The sequence below is a fragment of the Gobius niger genome (genome assembly GCF_951799975.1).
Source record: "Gobius niger genome assembly, chromosome: 9".
NCBI classification, from domain to species: domain Eukaryota; kingdom Metazoa; phylum Chordata; class Actinopteri; order Gobiiformes; family Gobiidae; genus Gobius; species Gobius niger.
In genome coordinates this window covers 23,739,397-23,759,782 of record NC_136860.1, presented here as the reverse complement: position 1 = coordinate 23,759,782, position 20,386 = coordinate 23,739,397, and the positions used below count along the sequence as shown (strand labels likewise).

Here is a 20,386-nt window from a genome sequence, read left to right as displayed (position 1 = left end):
TGGAGCTATTGAAGCATTATTGTACACTCACTGTCAGGATGTCTTGGTACTCTCTGGTTTATTTTAATAGATACATCGCAACCAACAGGAAATCTGACAAAAGGAGAATGGCTCCAAGGCAAGACACAGTTCACCTGGTGGCCTACTTGGCAATATCTATCCGTCTATCCGTCAAACTCAGACAGTAAAGATGAGTCAATCTGTGCTTCCATCAGAGTGTATTTGTGACTTGTGTGTTGGATAAGGTCAGTGTGGCTATAGTACAGTATAGCAAGCTTGTACTCTAACTGCAAAAGCAAATTCACTCCGTGCATAGCTTCAAATCATAACAACGCCGACCAAGAAGTGACTTCCTGTTTCGATCCAGCACACCAAAATAAAAGCACCATCTTATTCATTAGTACAGCAGTTCATTAGTTCAACTTTCTTTCTGCCAAACTATTAATAGACAAAACACTTAAAAATGTGTGTATTTAATTATATTCTTGTAATGTTGCTGAACTAATCAATGAGACGAGCTGTGTGCTTTTATTTTGGCGTGCTAGATCGAAACAGGAAGTCACTTCTTGGGCGGTGTAGTTATGATTTGAAGAGTCAATTACAGGCAATATTACAAACAATATGTATGCTGGTCCGTGGCATAAAACAGAAAAAGGTACAATGGGAGGCAAATCAATGTAAAACCAATTAAATTCATATGCAAAGTTTGCTATGTCTTATAAGCAACAAACATGCATCAATTCACATTTATTTATATATGTATTGAAAACAGATGGTAAGCATGCTGGTGTGACTATTATGCCCTGACACCCTGAACCACACCTGTGTTTTTGCATAATTTCAATCTCTAATTCCATCAACAGCTACAGTCATCTATGAGTCACCTATCAGAGCAACAGAGTATCACTAACAAAACCTCCAGAGGCATCAACGGCTTTAATTTTCATACACTAAATATTTGAAATGTCACTGTTCGCAATTGTGTTTGGCACTGACAGACAACTACCGGTGTATAAACAAATGCAAGAGTTCAAGGTCTCATTATTGAAGCCTGAACAAAAGAAAAAGCTGCAAATAAATGATTAATTGCAAATGCATAATCTGTTACTGTACAAACTGTAAACCTCTTTTCACATTTCAAATCCAAACACGAGATGAGTGAGTTGAATTCTGTATTAATTAACACTTTGAACAACTTTGTATGTTTCACCAACGCAGAACAATCTCAGCAAATCTTTATAATAAGGTCAAATAGAGTTGATGTGCGGTGTGCTCACATAAGCATTAATTAAACAATTCTTCCTCAGCAAGCCACTTACTTATGTTCTATTAGAAAGTGGTTGATTTCTGAAGGTTTCTATGAGCACCACTCTCAAGCATGTTTAAAACCATTCTTATGTGGACAAAATCTGAACCTCAGGCCAAAGAATCACACCAGCAACCTCTTGGAGAAGCAAAGACTACTCCACACAACTATGACAGGTTTGGAATTAATAATTTGTCAACCAACAAGCCAAATTACGGTACATTTCTGTTTTAGCAGCCGTTGTTAACAACTTTTTTCCTCTCCACTTTGGTAAGTTGAATTGAATTAGGTGTAATTTTGTAGCCAATAAGAGAAATATTGTAAGTTATACCAAGTTTTTGTTTTATTGTGTATTAATCTACATATATATGGGCTGCAGAATATTCCAGGTTATGTGTCTAGTGAGCAAGTCCTGGTGTGTACAGTGCAGTTAGTAGAGTCTGTGTACCGTTCTTAGCCAGTGTGACAGCGATGTACTGCTGGCTGTGTGTGCTGAGGGTGAGCAGCATGGCGGGAGTGTGCGTCGTGCTGAAGCTGAAGGCCATGTCCTCTCGGGCGCGGCTCAGGCTCTCCGTGGAAACGCTGGAGGCCGGGGAGTTGCCGTTCTGCATCACGGAGAAGGGCTCCTGGAAGGCGTAGGTGACGGAGGACTCGCGGTCAAAAGACACCGACACTTCTGTGCACATGAGAGCGGAGAAGTACAGTAAATCTGCAGCCAAGATTAGAATAAAAACATGGTTTTATAAGAAGAAAGTAAAACACTGAGGCTTTACACAGTGTATGGTCCCCAAATTATTATTACAATATTAGATGATGCAATATCTATATCGTAAAGTCCTTGAGGTCTGACTGAGATTTATCCTTATTTACGCCTAAAAATAAACAACATGGCAACTTCAAAATGTGTAAAAGTCAAGTTTTAGACATGATTGCCTGAAGTCACTTGCATGTTTTGTTTTTTAGTCTTCTCTTGACACAAGTTCAAGAGAAAAAGAAATCACAGTGAGTGTTTTTTAATGGAACATTATTGTGTTGAAACGTTTTAGGTCACCAGTGCAATAATTTAGTTTGCAATGTTTCAATATTCAAGAAGGTTGTCAAATATAACTATCTTATTTTGAATCTGTGTACCCTTAAACCATTGGTTATTCTGTTTCAAAATAAAATCTGAAAAGCAAAATTTCAGTTTTTTTTGTTTTTTCCTTTTCTAAACTTTAATAAAAAATAAATAAAAAAAAACTTAATTTGAAATCTCAATATTTGCATGTTGGCTCCAGTTGTTTTTAATTCCTAAGAAAATCGTGGCATGACTATGATTTAGTTTTACTATTTGCAACAATGCCTCCTATACACACCAGGCCACTGTGACTGAATGACATTGAACAGTATTTGCGCCGCTGTTTTGTTAATGTAATTGACACAAAACTACTTATATTCATTAAAGCCACACCGCGTAGAATTTTGCCCACAAATTAAAATTGAAATACGGGCATTTATTTTATCACATATATTTTCATAATTGAAAAATATCTCATAAATATACAAAGAAACATGAGCCTTTGCTGTGAGTGGCTCAGCTCTCTTAAGACATGACTGTAACTTTACCAGGAGTGGGTACGCCTCCAGCTTGTCTCCATGGAGATGTGACTAAAGTCAGCAGAATTTGACAATTAAACAGGTTAGGTTCACATCCAAATCCATTCTTTGATCACCCACCGCAGTAATAGAATTGTTTGTGTCGAGCTGCTCATTAAGAGCATGTTTTGTACTGATGGCAATAGTATGGTCCAAAATGTTACGCGGTGTACCTTTAAGAAAAGGACGAGGAGCAAAGGAAACATGTGCCAACGTGGCCAACGATCAGGGGAAAGTTCACACACACAGGCATTGTGCTGAAGTCTTTGTTCATCAGATAAAATATAAAACAATCATCAGCAAACATAAGTTCTGATGCCCCGACAGAGAGTTAGCAGCAGTGTTCCTGTAATGTTCTCTGGAGACAGTCACAGCGGAGAGAGAAAGAAAGACGGCACAGAGAGAGAGGGGGAAAGACATCTGCGACTTTGCAACGCTATTGACCAATGATCAGCAGCTCGATTCTACTCCGCACTTTCACTAACAGCGCTGTGGGGATGACAAGCCAGGGGTCGGGGACACGAGGAACGGACAAACGGTTTGGAGCAGAGTGCCCGATGCAACCCTCTGCACAGAGACAGCCAGATGTGCGTCCTGCATTCAAAGCCGCAGGCCCCGCAGCTGTCTCTGTCCTGGTAGAGGCAGTAAACACTAAATCATGCGGATCGTCGGACCCACCCAGGCCCACCCGTTAAGTCGCGTATGATCTGCCATAAATGGTAAAATGGTCTCAACTTATATAGCGCTTTCCTACCTTCATTAGGCCCAAAGCGCTTTACAGCAAGGAACCAGTCACCCACTCACACTCTCCTTCATACACCAATGTACGCATGACCAATGACCGAAGGTATACTTATCAAAAATATTTTTTCATATCGTACTGTCCTAACACTAGACATAGTGTAAACATTGACCAAACTGTATTTCGATTGTCAGCATGTTCAGGTAATTGCTACTGAGTATGTATTTCTGTTGTAATTACCTTAATAGCATATAATGACAGAAAATTGTTTGACCAAAAATATGCTCTTTATGGATAAATACATCTCGTTATCTGCAGCGAAAACATGTTACAACACAATAGAAATGGAACTGCGTGTTTGCTTTAGGAATAATATGTGACTGAGTTTGACAATTCCGTAGTTTTAATCAACGGCTTCACACATTTCTAAGTAGCACATGGACCTGCACATGAACAAGAAACAACTCCAAATTATGTGTTTATACTTACATCTTTTCAGCACCTCCTTTGACATCAAACTTTTATCTAAAGCTTTTATAGACTGTGGTGAGGTTCACTTTTTGAGAATAGTTTATTGATGATTTCTTACTTTAATTCAAGTAAAATTTTCAAAACTCTTAAGCTTTTTGACCTTGGTGATAGAGAGTCTTGAAGCAGTAAAAGCACTATAAATCCATATTATTATTTTTAATGGTCTGATTTAGCCTTTCAGGGTGATTTGACAAGATCTCGTGTAGCTGTCACTACCCACACCCTCTCCTACACAATCAACACATTTTTACAAAGTCATCTTCACTATTTTTTCCATTTTGCAGCCAGACTCTGGTGTGAAAGCTGTGTGTGTGTGTGTGTGTGTGTGTGTGTGCGTGCGTGCGTGCGTGCGTGTGTGTGGGTGTGGATTAGCCGTCCGCACGTTGTTCGCCGATAATCTGGTCTAATGCATTTTAAATGTTCTCCGAGTCTGGAGCCCGGACAAGTATTAATTGCCTCTTGCATTTCTCCCATTTCCCTCGGACAGGCCTAACTGAATGACCCAGACAGTGATCGATGCTTTGTTTGCCATAATCAGCATTAATCTGTTCAAATAATTATATGAAGTGTGAAGCTGGAGCAATGCCGCTGCCTACCTTGAACGCAGGTGGTCGCTTTATGTGCCAACTTGGCAAAAGCCAGCTTAAAGGAGGCTATGGATTATGGGTTGTGTGTGTTGACTTGCTGGACATGCATATAACATTTTCAATTACACGTGAAGTTATGGACTAAAAGACATTAATGCAACCTGGGATTAATTAAGAAATAAAATAGAAACTCTGTATTATTATCTGTATAGGGGTCAGCAAAGAAAAGTTGAGTTATTATTGCAAATTATTGCATCCTAGTTAAGTGAGCTAGTTCTTTGTGATTCAAACTGCACCTTAAGTAAATAGACCCCTAAATATTCCACAGAGATAAAGCCAGTGGGTCTCACCTTGATCGCAGGTGGTGCCTCCATATGCCGACTGGGAGCAATCACAGATGTAGCCGCTGCTCTTTTCAATACACCTCCCTCTGTTGTGACACAGGCTGCTGGAGCCGCTGCAGTAACCCGGGCAACCAGAGCTCACCCCGGGCGTCATTTTGGCTCTCTCCTCAAGGTCGAAGTTCACACCGTTGACGATAAGGGTCCGAATGCAGCCCAGAAACCCTCTCTGCTGCGACGCTGTTCCTCCTGAAAAATAAATGGTAGGAATCACATTTATATGGTGCGTTTCTACCACCATTGATTCCGCTCAGAGTGCACGTTTTAAACACACATGGGAGTTTAACATTTAAGAGAAGACTGAAATATATTAACAAATACAAGAATCACGTGCATTTGTGTGGACTGTTTGCAAGAGGTCTATACTACAGGGTCAGCATCTTTTAAACATAAGACCAGACCCCATGAAGTCAGGCTTTGTTGGTTGAAAAGGAAATTGTACGTAGAGAATTGCACCCCCTGTAATTTGCTAATTGCTACCATTGATACTGTGATTTTGCTTAAAGCAGTACTAAGTAACTTGTTTACCTTAATAAATACTTTTCGTAGTCCCTCTGGAGGTAATACAAGTGTTAATGGGACGATTGGGGGGTCTTTCATCTCCCCCGGTGTCTCTGGCCAGAAAACCACAATTACAGCTTTCCCTGCACCGGGTCGGAGGCCCCAATACACACATACGCACAAATGGAATTACGAAGAAGAAGCTAACAGGCTAACAGGCAAAGCTAACTGCGGGCTAGCGCCCTTTACACAGTATTGACAGCCCCGTTTCAGTGGAAAAAAAAGAAGCGCAAAATGCTACGATGTGGGGCTCTAGGGACACGAATTACTTAGTACTGCTTTAAATTGCAATTAATTGTTTGGCCCTGTTGCACACTAAAAGTGTTTTTATATCAAGACAGCATTCACTCAGTCACACACACGCATTCCTACACCAATGAATGGAACTAGTGATTTTTGGGTCATTGGGTTAGCACTCACCAACTGAGCGACTCATAGAAAACCTGATCTGCGTTCCTCCCACCAAGTGCAGCAGAGAAATATCTACAATAACTTGCACAGGATTAGGATTTATGTGAAGTGCTTATTTAATTTGATGGTGGATCTTGGGAGGAGCTGGCGAGACCTCATTAAAAATAAATGCACAATTTGGACTAATGGTAAGCTGAAGAGCTACACCAGTGTCACAAACTATCAACATGAGTGTAGCTTATGGGAAGATAAAGCAAGCGTAAATGCCTTGTGTGGTAAACTGCGCGCAAAGCAAAAGCAAAAATGGATGCCACGTATAACACTAAGGCTGTAATTAACTATATGCAGCTGTAGAATCCATCAATGTAGCAGGAACTGGAGACAAAAAGGCTGCTTGTCTGTGCTTTTCTGCCAAGTACTGCACTTTACACAAGAACCGAGCGCTGAAGTCATAAATAAGCTGTAACTACAGTGATTTGAGAACCACACAAAAGGATGGAAGTAGCCAAAAGGTATCACTGAAGCCCCTATAAATATAATTGTTCTGTTGCTAGGAATCTCGGGATGTGTGGATTTCGTAATGACAAGCGATAAAACCCACGGCTCTATGACAACTAGCAGCTTTTACATACAGTATAATAAGACCCGTTGAAGACAGGATATTTTGTTGTTTGCAAAGGATATTTTACAGCCTAAATGAACGCAGTCTTTTACCGTACTTTCAAATAGTGATTTTCATCTATTTTTTTTTACACTAGTTCATAATAATTTTTATATGAATACAAAATTAACAGATGACATTTACATGATTCCCAAAAGCTCCAGATTGCCCGACAGTTAATTGCAAACTAAATGTTCTAGCCTCTTCTATATGACAGTGACAGTAATTTGGTCATTTGCACATTTTAAAATACATTACGCACTGCCTAAAACTGCATTAACTTGAATTGATTCAATCCCACCCGAGGCTCGCTGTGACATATTCACACATGGATATTACATTTGCTTTGTGAGGAAATAGATCATCTTGATAGACTGGCACCTTAGCACTTCCCGCACACCAGAAGCAGATAACTATTAAGTTTCACTAAATTATACGTTACAGAGAGTATTTTCATTTGTCATATACATGCTCCTTATGAATTATTTTTCAATACCAATGAACTGGTTGAAAATTGCAATCACATGAAAAAAACAAGTCTTTTTACTTCGTATCTCTGTCCCTCCCAGTGTTTTATTAAGAAGACGCATTTAATCAAAGGGGAAGAGTGTGCTGCTAGAAAAGACACAAGAGACAGTGGAATAAATTAGTTTTAGCCAAAGGCATAAATGATGGCCATAGAGCATGTTTTGCATTGTATTAAAAACACATTTCATATCACGAATCCAGAAAATACAGTTGTACAATAATCTAAATACTGGCCACCATCAAAATCACCCCCAAACAGCTGCTAATATCTGTGAGAATCAGAATGCTGTAAGTCAATATGTTCATCTGATTGGTGTGTTTGTTAAAATAGGGAGTTTTTTTCTTGTGCTAAAACATAGTTGCTGCTGTCTTCAAAAAATATACAGATTTGATTCACTGTCTGTTTTTCAGTAATTGGCATAAGTAAAGAAAGCACAGACACATAGTAACAGATCAAAACAAGCGTTAGGACTTAAACAATGTAGATTCTCTGTCATCCAGGTAGCTATGTCAAACCATCTACCAATTAAAACAAAAACAATTGGACAAACATGAGAGTTGTTTCACGCCCCATCGAGGGAGCTACATTGTCAACTCAATGACAATGGTTTTGTTTTAATTGGTAGAAGTTTACAGTTATGCTTTATTATCTTCATGAAGTGCACGGTGTGACTGTGTTGTAATGAATAGTTAAGTGTGAAGCAATAAAGTACGGGTAGTACGGGTAGAAGATGTACATTTTGGTCAATTAAATTTAAAAAGCATAGTAGAAATTTTGATTGAAAATGGATGGTTTTATGTCACTAGATGAGTGGTCACCAATCAACAGCTCGGAAGCCACAAGAAGCTCTCCAGCCCCAGTAGCTGAACAAAAGCACATCATCTACTGTATACATAAGTTCCATGAAGCATATTCTTTCTTTTGCTTTTTTATCTGCAGGTATGCTAATCAAAGTCTGCAAACATTTGGGTGAATAAGCCGAATGCCCATCTCGACTGCGCATACGTGGGTCAATCAGGCTCCTAATTTCGGCTACCAAACAAACCGGGCATTTACGGGCATGTGCTTTAAGACTATGGGCCAGATCTTGTTGTTCATAGCGCAGGCTGTAGAGAAGACGAGTGCGCAGACAGGTGGCGCTCCTTGCAATCTCCAGTGTCATACCTGACGCACAAAGTGGGCAGGACAGGAGGGGGGACAGACTCGCAATTGCGATGTTGTGGTGCCGCCCCCTCCCCATGCTTTCCCCAGACCTGCGGAAGGCGGTGGGTTCTCCTGTACACGCATACCATGTATGATGCAGCGCGCAATGTTTAATAAAGATTAAAGAAATAAAACTGTTCCTCCGCTGCTGCAGCCACTCGCTGCAGATCATGATGAGCGGGCGGGGAAAGAGAGGCAGCAGCCTCGGTGTTGGACACCGTTCGAATGCGCAAAATTACGAAATGTACAGGATTTGGAGGCTGTGGAGGAATTGCAGAGTTATGCAGCAGTTGCAAGAAAACTGTAGCGTATTGGAACATTTGCGCTTCAGCTGCAGGATTCTTGGAGCGGCTGAATTGGAAAGAAAAAAAAGTTGTTATGCGCCCTGTAAAATGCACTTCTTTCTTTTGGACTGAGCTGTGGCTACACAAGGAGCATCATCAGGAGGTAAAGACTGACACACGATGGAAATGTGGCACTTGAAGGCGTGTGTGGTTTATTTATGGAAAACGGTTGTTGTTTTGGTGTTAGGGGTGTGCGCCTTGAGCAACTGTATCAAAGTAGGCCCATGCGTAACCTACGCTCAAACAGACTTTTCAAGGCAAAGGCAGCGCGATGTAAAGAGGAACATAATGTGAAGGTTGCCACAGAAGAGTAGCACAAGTGCTACTTGTAATGAACCACGCCTCAGACGGCCTCTCCCTAGAGCAAAACCTGCGCCACATGCAAGATCGCGCGTGTACCACGTTGCGTTTAGAGTTGTGCACGGACTGCGCCAGTCACAAGATCTGGCCCTATGAGTCTCAAGTGACATTTCTTGCAAATATTTATGTTGTCAATATCTTGAATGCGAGGGAAAAGTCAAGATGGCGGCTCCGTAGGCAGGAGCGGACCAGAGCGGACCATAGCGGACAGGGGGACGACAGGACCTGGGATCAACCTGACACTGACACAGCCACTTTTTAAATCATTAAATTCGTCTTGAAATCGCAGGGAAAAGTTTCAAAACAGTGTTGATGTTAAATGTAGTGGGTAAATTTCCGTCTGTCAAATTAGCGATCGATTACCCATGTTGTTCACCATCAGATCACTCGTAAAAAATACAAATAAAGTCAATTTAGACGGCATAGCCTATATGTGTACGTGGATTTCTAATTAAAAAAATAATATTTCATTTACTGTCCACCCCCTTATTGACATTTTAAATGTTCTGAATATCGGTGACATGAGGCCACAGTTTCAGACCCTGGACTTTGTCCAACAGTCGCCTTCAAGGGTCAGAAATGTTTTTCTATGTGAACAAGGACTGGTCGTCACTTTTGAATCTCTACTGTACATATGAACGGCCGTTCAGTTCTTTCAGTTTCTGTTTATCTCTGTACTCAGCCCTTGTTGTAAAAATAGACGTCATGCTAATATCGTAACAAGCTCCACGGCGACGCTAAAAGCACTTTATATCATCAACTTTCCAGCGGTTAAAACGGTTCAAATCAGAGCTTTCTTCGTTGCTTTACGCTAACTATCAATACTGTTTGGTAGCCGAAAGAAATTGCATTACCCACAATGAAACGGGTGACCCGAGATGGGCATTCGGCTTATAAAGTCAAGTATTACGAGAAGTTTTTAAAATTTTTGATTCCATTTTACATTTCAGGCTGCATGTTCAACCTTTTCAACATATAAGACTTTCTCTGTGTACAAAATCATCAAAGGCTTATATGTACGCTATGATATTCATATAAACGACTGTTATTCCACATGGCTTCACACTTGAAGCCCCTTAACTCTCGACAAATAGCCTTTCCAGTATCATTAACATGCAACATTTTGAAGTTTGACAGTCATCAGACATTTATGGACGCTTGACCAATGGCGCAGGACTAAATGGTGGAGTCTATTTGGGGAACAGTCATGGAACACACTGCCAGCTATTGAACTGTGGCACCTACAGTGCTCAACCTTTAAAATTTCTCTGAAAGATAGTTGAAAACTCACCAGACTTGCTCACAGCCTTAGGACCAGAGCTGTTTTTTTCTATACGCAGACTAGGCAAGTTGCGTAGGGCCCCAGCAGCCGCAAGGGCCCCATATCTCAGTCAAATTGCGGTATTATTCTTATTGGTAAGATACAAATAACTGTGAGTTGCAGGTTTTAGTTAATTTTAAATCAGTGGTTCCAAAAGTCGAGGTGAGAGAATGTGATTATTTGCCATTTTAAAAAGTTTGGGAAAATAGACTAGGGTTGTCCTAAATCTAAGTCTGACAGTGGTTAGTGGTGCTAACACAGTGGGGCAGGGCCTGAATTGAGGTCATTATGTTCCACTTCTGCCCTGCACTACTGCGTGTAACTGTTTTTGACCATAAATGGGATCACTCTTCGTCAAATAGCCTTGGGATCTGTACTGTAGGGCCCCCAGTGGATTTTTTGCATAGGGCCTCAGAAAGGCCAGCACTGGCTCTGCTTAGGACAACGTATTAACATTCACTACTGTGCTACTTTCTGCTGAGATGTTGATTAATATGTATGTCCTAATTCAAAATATGAAAATAAATAAATGTACTCCACCTAAGGCCTATTTACTGACGCTTCAGTATCCTCAAAACACAGTGAAAATAGCCCGCAAGAGAACGTTTTTTTGAAGACCCCTACATTAGATGCCCAGCTCTACCCAGCACTGAAGTCTATTTTCACACAAAACCTTTCGAAGGGGTTAACAGTGAGTAAGGAGTGAATTCTTGCTGAACAATGCAACATATTTCACCCCAATGCTTCTATCTACCATCAATCTTTTACCTGTCTGAAAAATCCGAGCAGACAAATCGATGTCAGACCCACCCACAAAGAGCTGGCTGCTGAGGCGGAGGCGCAGATATCCCTCGGCTGGAGCCTCCATGAAGCGCAGGGGCAGCTGGTCCACCTGCAGAGACGCCTCCTTCACGTTGCGCTCAGCCCTCACGTAGTGCCACTGTCTGTCGTTCAGAGGGAGGTGAGACTTTACTGACAACACTGCTGGGCCGTTTCCCACGTCAAAGGAGAAGGTCACCATGGAGGGGGCTGGAGAGAGAACTCAAATGTCACGATGATTGAGAAACATTTTGTATTTCAGTAGTGGAGCACTTTTATCACAACACACCTATTACCTATTCTTCTGTAGAGTGGTTATCGGTAACACAATTCTTACTTCAGTACTTAGCTATTCTTTCTCCAATTAAGAATAATATTGGGTCTTTTTTAAAGCAGCATGCAAACGTACAGCATTAAATTGGCACTTTAAAACAAAAGGCAAGCTGAGTTGTCATATTCCTTGGAATCAGGGCTTGACATTATGGTTTTGACTTTACTTTTAGTGTTTTGCATTGGGTTACATGCTTATATGAAATGTTCTCTATGATTAAAAGGTACAACAACAGCTATTATTACAGTATTATTATTATATATTGTATATTTTTTCAATGGATATTGTTAACTGGCCTTAGTCTTAAGATCTTGCAACCCAAATCGTGAATCGTGTCATGTGACAAGCACTATAGAAATAAGCCTCCCTTCCCTTTTCCATGCTCCTCCAACAGACCCATTGTTACAATGGGTGGGGGTTAATTAATTTTAAAAAGTGCTGCCTATGGAAATATTATGTAAAGTACTGAAAGATTGTTAAAAGTAAAATCAATATCTGATTTGAATATCTTTACTTCATATCTTCCAACACAGACGTGATGATATTTTGTAATGATGTTTTGTAAAAACTCACGCATATCTCGCCTTTAATATAAAACAATATGTTTAATTATATTGGTAATGTGTGGGTGAAACTTGTAGGTTCAATCAATAATTAATTACAGCATTGTTATAAGTCAAGTCTTCAAATTCAGTAGCTGAACAAGGTCTAGCATTTTATTTCTACTTTTTAAATTACTAGCCAGGAAACTTTTAACTTGGAAGTAAACTTTACAACACTTTTTACCAACTCTCTTCACCTGTGGTTTAAAGCCTTTTTTTCCCCTTTTGTCATCTCTTTTCTGATGCAATGTGATACAATGCTGCTGGGAGTCAGTGGATGACCTGAAAAAGATGTATGAGTGGGGTTGGCCCTGACAGCTTGTCAATATTACATGATGGCTGAGTAAAACACAAAAGGCTTTAAATATTCAAGGAAACTGACTGCTTCCTCATCGAACATATTAGCAAAGTCTCTGCGGCTATGAACACCCCAGACGATCAATATCATAATGCAGACGGGAATCTAAAGCAGTTAATCAATCCGCTTGTCTAAGTACATATTTACAAACTACAGGGAAATCATCGTATTATGACGTCCAACATTTTGGACACAATTTAAACATATCTGTAAGAAAAGGCTTGATAAGCCATTGAAAAAGGCAATTACTGTGTAGTGTACATCACTTACTCTTTTTTCAGATAAAAAAAAACAGGTAAAGTGTCAAGTGTTTGCTATCATTTTAATTGATTTTGTGATATGGAAAAATAAATGACATTAAAACAACATTAACATTTCAAGCATAAAGGTAGGCATTTAGGCATAGTATTTATTTTTGTCAGTCTCATGACAGTGTCAAGAATTATTATTATTTTTTAAGATTTCTTTGTTTTGTTTTTCTTTGTTTGTACTATGTTTCCAATAGTTCAAACGAGTCCGCGTAGGTTTCCTCTCCTACTGGTTGCCCTTTACCTGAGAGAAAAGATCTCGAGAGAAAAGCATTCTCGAGATCTTTTCAACAAAGATAAGAAATCTTTGTTGAAAAGATCTCGAGAGTGCTTTTCTTTGTACTGCTTTATGATATGTGCTAATTAAGGGTTTTTCCCCTGCTATTCCGCCGAAAGGAAACATATTTACTTCTCATATGACAGCACCGCAGCAGAGAGAAAGTCATTTGGATCAGAGTCATGAGACCACACTGTGTAAACCTGGCAGCTATTGGAAATTAAACTGTCAACTGCAACCCGAAACTTCAATCATAATGGGGAAGGGAGAGGAGTTCTTATGAAAACACAATGCACTTAATCTGTGAGTAATTATGTACAATTAGGACCATTGCCATAGCAAAAAACAAAAACCAAATCCAAACTACTCTATTGTATCCTTCGAATGCTGAAAAATCCTCAACATGATGCCAATAACAGCTAAAGTCAGCTGAAACCCAAGAATCGGAAAACAGTCAATAATGTGTGTGAAATGTGTTGCGCTGTCCAATGTGTTACTCACTGCTCAGCTCCACTCGGATGAAATGCTTGAGGCCCAGGTTTTCCAGAAAGACCCCAGATGGCGAGCTGGTCTTGAAGTAAAAGGAGATGTCCGAGGCCAGTTCAGCCTGAAGAGTGGGGAAGTACAGGTATGACGACTCCTGGTAGAATGAGGCGGCGTTCCACAGTGTCTCTGAGAGGAAAGGGGAGAGTCATATGGAGCTTCTGCACTCATAATGAATCTACAGGTATTATGCATATATAGGCTGTAACCGGTAGGATATCAAAGTGATTTTTTTTTTTCTTTTTAAATAAGTAAATTGTCTACACCAAGTCTCATGGGCTTCAGAGAATCACAGTAAACACGATGTTAACATAGAATTTTGATATATTAACAATGCAATTACAAAGAGAACAATTGGCAAATATGTACATTTAAATAAAACTGGTGGTTAGTTATCCAAGTCAAAGATGCTTAGCTCTAAAGTCAGTGTGCAGCTTTTTTTCTTACAGCGCAGATGTACTACAACTGGCCACCGATAAGCAGCTTGATATTCTTTGCCCATTGCTAGTGAAAAACTCTTCTCTTCTTTTGCCCTAAATGCCCCCATTTAAAGTCCCTTAGATAACATCATGTTGCACTTATTTTGTCATTATACCCAATACAGCAGTGTTAGAATACTGTTGAAATTATCCTGAATGAAGTCCATTTTATAAATGGCTAACATTATGCAAAGTGCAATGAAGCGAGTGTGTGCACAAAGACTATTTTATTTGTCCACATGGGAGCCAGGGCAAATAAGGGTTGTCTTTGTTTTTTTTTCTGGAGAGGACACAAACCCCTGAGCTACTCTTGGATACTGAAAGCAGAATAATTTGAGTGGCACTTCATGATTCAAGCAAAAAATATGAGTAGTCCCAATAGTGCTGGCTTTTTCAAGGACATGGTTACATCAAGAACAGTGTATAATGAATATGTATGTATGTAGTACTAGGGATATAGGTATCACTCAAAATGTGGCCTATGTTGAGAAATATAAAATGCAGAGCTACTTTGAGAGCTACTATGAGACTTAGGTGTAGTATTGATCTTCTTTTTTGTTTTGATCTTAATGGAAATTATGCGTCAACGTGAAATAAATGTAGTTCTTTGTTATTTTCAACTATTATTTACCTACACGTGGAAGGTATATTGTGTTCACAATTCAAACAAGCAAGAAGTGAAAAGGCATCTATAAATGTGACTTGACACATACATATTAGTTGTTTCATGTAGGTTTACTCAAAGCAGTGAGTAAACCTACATGTCAATCTGTAAATGTTGAACGCATTTGATTAACTCTTGGTGGAGTTTTACTGATGACTCTCAAATAACAGGTTGGAAACCCATCATTTACTGTAGATTCATGGGTTTGTTCTTCACATGCCAATCCAAATAATCACTTTCTCCCCCTGTCTTAGAGAATTTAACAACTATATATTGTATGTAACTATGTATTTAGTTTTATTTAATCTTTATTTATCCAGGAAAGTCCTACTGAGATTCAAAATGTCATTTCAGGGGAGTCTTGGTTCCAAAGGATACTTGTAAATATGTTTGGTGGTAGAGGAAACTGGAGCACCCACATGCTCTACAACACAATTTTACATAATGTCTCTACTTAGTTTTCCTCTCCTCTCTCAAAGCATCTCAGAAAATATTTAACATTCTACGGCACGGCAAGAGGAAGGAGGAGCCGATCAGTGCAGGACACCACGCTCTGAAACAGTGACAAACTCAAGAGGCGGTGCACCGTTTCAGAGGAGCACTGAAGGCAGCCAGCCAGGTTTCCTCCAGGTACTCCGGTTTCCTCTACCTTCAAAAACATGCTTGACTAAACCAGATTTAAAAAAAAAAACGTGTTACCACAAATATTAAATTATCTACACTGGGTGTCTATAACCTTCCACTCACTAACTAAAAAAAGCTTCTTTCTGCTTTGAAGCCACTCGTGTTAGTTGGAGTTAATGTTCATTGCCAAGAGGAAGATACAGTATTTCAACACTAGATATTGACATGAGATTCCTCTGTGTACTTTAAATGTTTGCAGATTGTGTTCAGCATGTTTACAAAATGTGCCTGTAACTGTTTATCTTTGTTCACTAACTCTCCATCTGATCGTGTCTTTATGCCTCAAGGACTGAGATGATCACCTACTGTCTCCATAGCACCTCAGCGGCTCGACGTGGAGGACGGCCTGCGCTCCGGTGCGGTTTGTGTCTCCAATCACTATCTGGGTCACAGGCAGGTGCTCCTTGTACGAGAGCACCCCTGAGTCGTTCGCCCTGTATGAGAGTAAGGATTAAAAAAATGGATGAGTATGTGAGGGAGACGCTTCAGGGCGCTGCGCTTTTATTATGAAAGTCCAGATAAACGTGCCCATTCCTCCACATTAGCCCCGAATGCTCCGTAAACACATTCAAATGAGCACAATCTATCACAAACAGACAAGAGCCGGTGGAAATATGCAAACGGAGCTGAATGGGGGGAAGCCGCACAGTGAATTATCATCCTCTCAATACAATACAGCCTTTGTTTTTTCATTCAATGCGATGAAAATGTGATTAGTTTAAATTGAGCCATAATGCACTGTATGTATAATTAAATTGACGGCAAACACAAGAATATAGAATTAAAGACATCATGGTCCGTGATGTGGGGTCCTTATGGCAGATTAGGAAAAATGTAGTCACTGCAACATCACACAAAAAACATGATTTTTGGGAGATAATATACTAAAGCTAAGAATGGACTGATTATTTGAATTTGCATGTGCCCACATATGTTATAAAATGTTATGAACTAACCAGTAATAACTAAGCTGTTACTGTCTTGATACAAAGAAGAGTTTTTGGATTTGTGCTTGGTGTACTTTTTTAGTGAGCAGTGTTGCCCAAATGTATGTGTAAAATGTAATGAATAAAAGGGTAGAGTCCTATAAGTTATTACTATCTGCTTCCTACCTGCTACTTTTAAGCAGCACCACACAGAATATTTCTGCTGTTCTGAGTATTGTTTGTCATTGATATGTATACTACACATGTATGCACATCTTCCTGTTGCTTTTTACAGTTTGCAAACGCACATGTAAAGACATTGTCAAAAATTGGAATTTGCCCCGTTATGTTGAGAAAAAAGACCAAGAAAAATGAAGCAAAGAATCTCCTTCGGGCTCTAAGAAATGCCTAGACTATTTAATATTCTGAACTCAGCCATTGTGTCCAGTGTGCTTGCAGTAAAAACCATGTAGTGTCAAAAGTGCCCGTGTTGTGCAGCCTGCAGTCTAATTGTTAAGGCCATGTACACGGAACAGTGTTCCAATCTTAGCCTTGTGGTTTTATGTCATGGCTCCAACAATTTGCAGAAAGTCTCTCCCCTCTCTTCACACCCTTTCGCCCTGTGCTGTCCAATCCAATAAATCCTACAGGCCAATTTAATAAAAGTACCATGTGTCTCTGTCGGCGTCGCAGTTGCAGAAGTAGTTCATGTCCACACAGTTCTCCTCCAGGCTGCAGGAGCACTGCTGCACTCCGGGCAGGAAGCCTCCCCAGTAGCTCCGCCTCTCCCCACTGCGGTCCAGCCACCAGGACAGAGGGCTGCCATCTGAACACAGCACGAAACAAAACCACATATAATCCAGAGAGCTGTGCCAGACATTCACTCCAACAAAAAAATAACAACAGCATCAACATCAACTGTCACTTCTGAAGTTGTGCAATTGGTTTCAGTAGAAAATCATGTTGTGTTGAAATTAATCATTAATAGGGAAAATAATAGTTGAACTGAGAAAGCCTGTCAGATGGGAGACGTAACACTTTCTATTTAAAGCAATCCTATAGATGACAACTCTTTTTCTACGATGGAAAATTACAGTGTGACTGAGAGCATACACAGACATTATGAAGAACAGCTCTCTAATACTGATGGCCTCGACATGACTCACAAAAACACCACAAAAGAAATGCTTGAGTGTGTATTTGTAAAAACAAATTGTTTTATAAGAAACTTATTCACACTCAATATTGAGATTTTACAGAAAATTCCACCCTCCATGTCTTCAATTAGTTGTTTATTTGATTGTAAGCCTTGCATGCATCTTTCTTTATTTTGGCTCTAGTCCCAGAACAGTAACGACAACTCATGAAAGATCTTTCTCAAATTTGGCAGGAATTGCAGGTGTGTGACGATAAACAAACTTGGCCTATGCCTCATCTCCTCATTCAGTGCTCGGCTTTGTCATAAAGTGGATTAATGTGGGTTTTCATAGCCACCTGTCACATACATTTACATGACATTTTCTATATATGTTAATTCTTTTGTTTTTGCTTCCTGTCCTCGTGACTGGTCGTGGGATTTGTTCTTTCAGAAGAACATGTTCAGTTAAAAAACAAATCTAGTGAATCCCAAAAATGATCCTATTAAGGCAAATGTGTGTGGTTGTGTCCTTCATGTATTGTGCCCTCCACCAGCGACCTCATTATAAATCATTTGTGATATTTTTCACTTACATCTGCGGGTCCTTGTAGTCAAAAATTCAGGCTTTACTGCACTCAAGCAAGATGAAGAAGGCCATATTGTAATTCATGTCGTTGACCTTTCGAATGAAGTTGTCGGAGTACATTAATTAAAACTGTAAATCTAAACACCAGTCACATGCAAAGAGGGCAAATACAGTCGACTTGGATAATAGCATTTGAATAGTAATTAACAAATAAACTCCGGATGATGATTAAAAGTCATCCCGCAACAGGAGAGCTGGTGCCGCCTTACAAAATCATTCCATTTGTGTTGAGCTGGGGGAGTGAATCGTAATGTGCAATTTTCACAACAGATGAAGTCTTTGTTTGTGGCTTGCGCGTGTCTGTGTGACGCCTGGCTGCCTGTAAGTGTCAATAAGGCTGCCGAGGAGCTATAAAGATACGATTCATTAGCTGCACTATGAGCTTAAGTAGCCTGGCCTCAATCATCTGTCACACCGCGTGCCCCTGCATCGCAGATGAGGCCGACGAGCAGGAAGAAAGCCATTACGCGACATGCCACTATACATAATCAAGTGTCATAGGGCTGCGTCTCTCTCTGTAGATGCCTCCCAGCATACATTACTGCTGCATTAGGGTAACTTTATGTATGGAAACGCATCTGCCTTATTATTGTTGTGCTCCGAGAGAAGGAACAATGACCCGTTTTTTCAATAATGAGCTATTTTAGATTCCGTCATATACAAAGTTATTTGGTGCACATCACACAGCGCGGTGTTCCTAAACAGAATCTGATAGCCGCCCACTAACAAGCAAACCTGTTTGAAATGAAGTGTATATTTTTGAAGACAGGTGCGATGACAGGGTATGTGTTAGCAAGAGAGGTTTGTTTTTTTCTAATTTGCACCACCATATCACAGGATTTACAGGTGGAGAAGGCTGTTCGGTTTGGATGAAAAGGACAGCATCATAATCGCACATGTCACATTTTTAATGAGCTGCACTGATTGTTATCGCTCCATTAACATATCGTAAACGGCCTCAATTTAAAAAGCGCTTCCACATCAGACACTCAAAGCACTTTTACAACTTATCATTTACAGAAGGCAGGCTGATTTGAATGAAATCAGCAGTATCATACAAGGTGCAATCTATAGTTTTATTGCAAATTCAGCCACGGAGAAATTGTTTCACCCTTAAAGGAATAGGCCATTGTTTTTGCATACTGAGATAAGTTCTTACCTGAGCTTAGATGAGTTGATGCGTACCTGTCTGGTCTTTACGCGTGCGCTCAGTCACGCAAAAACACCGAACATGTAGCCTCTCCTCCTATCCTCTATGGACCCAAACGGGGTGAAGTTAGAAGTGACCTTCCATATTTTCCCTATTTAAATACGGTTACGCGAGCGCTAACACGATCCACACAAAATTAAACATGTCGATTTTCTAAGCGGATAAAAAGGGGTACTATATAGGCGTAATAATACTTGAATGTCAGTGCGGTAAAATCGAAGTGCTCCTAAGGTATTATTACGCCTTACAATATAGTACCCCTTTACTGCAGAGGAGAGGCTAAATGCTAACAACATGGTCGGTGTTTTTAAATACCAGACAGGTACGCATCAACTCGTCTAAGCTAAGGTAAGAACATATCTCAGTATGCAAAAACGTTGGCCTGTTCCTTTAAACCTTTGGTGCAAGTTGAATGAAATCCCAAAATACATAGCGGTACATGAAGTAGACAGGTAGTTACCGCTGGATATTCCATGTGTATCTCAAGCTTCTATTATAGCATTCTGGGTAATGTAATAGGAAGGATTTGCTCCTGGTTTGCTTTGCCCGTGCAGGTGGATCAATAATTGGAAGAAGGTGGATGGCCCTTGCCAACATTTTAACCTGCCTTCTCTATGCATCCACGACAAACTGCTAGGAGAACTATTCAATCTAAATCAGCCTTAGTGAAAGGACGTGGGTTAATGGTCCCCAGTGTATACAGTATCTCTGTGTCAATTCTGTGACTAACTAGGCGTTGTTCAGGGTTACCTCGCATTGCGTTCTTTTATTTATTTTTTTGCATTTCACATATATATGTGCAGCAATTT

At 40.1% G+C, this 20,386-nt stretch overlaps 1 protein-coding gene across 1 annotated transcript in view; it reads right to left on the bottom strand.

The window, feature by feature from the left end:
• The window catches only part of LOC306967924 (contactin-associated protein-like 5), an 87,231-nt gene that overhangs the window by 8,135 nt on the left and 58,710 nt on the right, over positions 1–20,386 (bottom strand). Inside the window, exons 14-19 of the mRNA XM_079563126.1 lie at positions 17,253–17,409; positions 15,964–16,091; positions 13,789–13,959; positions 11,403–11,621; positions 5,152–5,391; positions 1,755–1,982 (exon numbers count right to left, since the gene is read on the bottom strand). Of these exons, the coding sequence (XP_079419252.1) occupies positions 1,755–1,982; positions 5,152–5,391; positions 11,403–11,621; positions 13,789–13,959; positions 15,964–16,091; positions 17,253–17,409 (1,143 nt within the window). The remainder of the gene's footprint in view (positions 1–1,754; positions 1,983–5,151; positions 5,392–11,402; positions 11,622–13,788; positions 13,960–15,963; positions 16,092–17,252; positions 17,410–20,386) is intronic.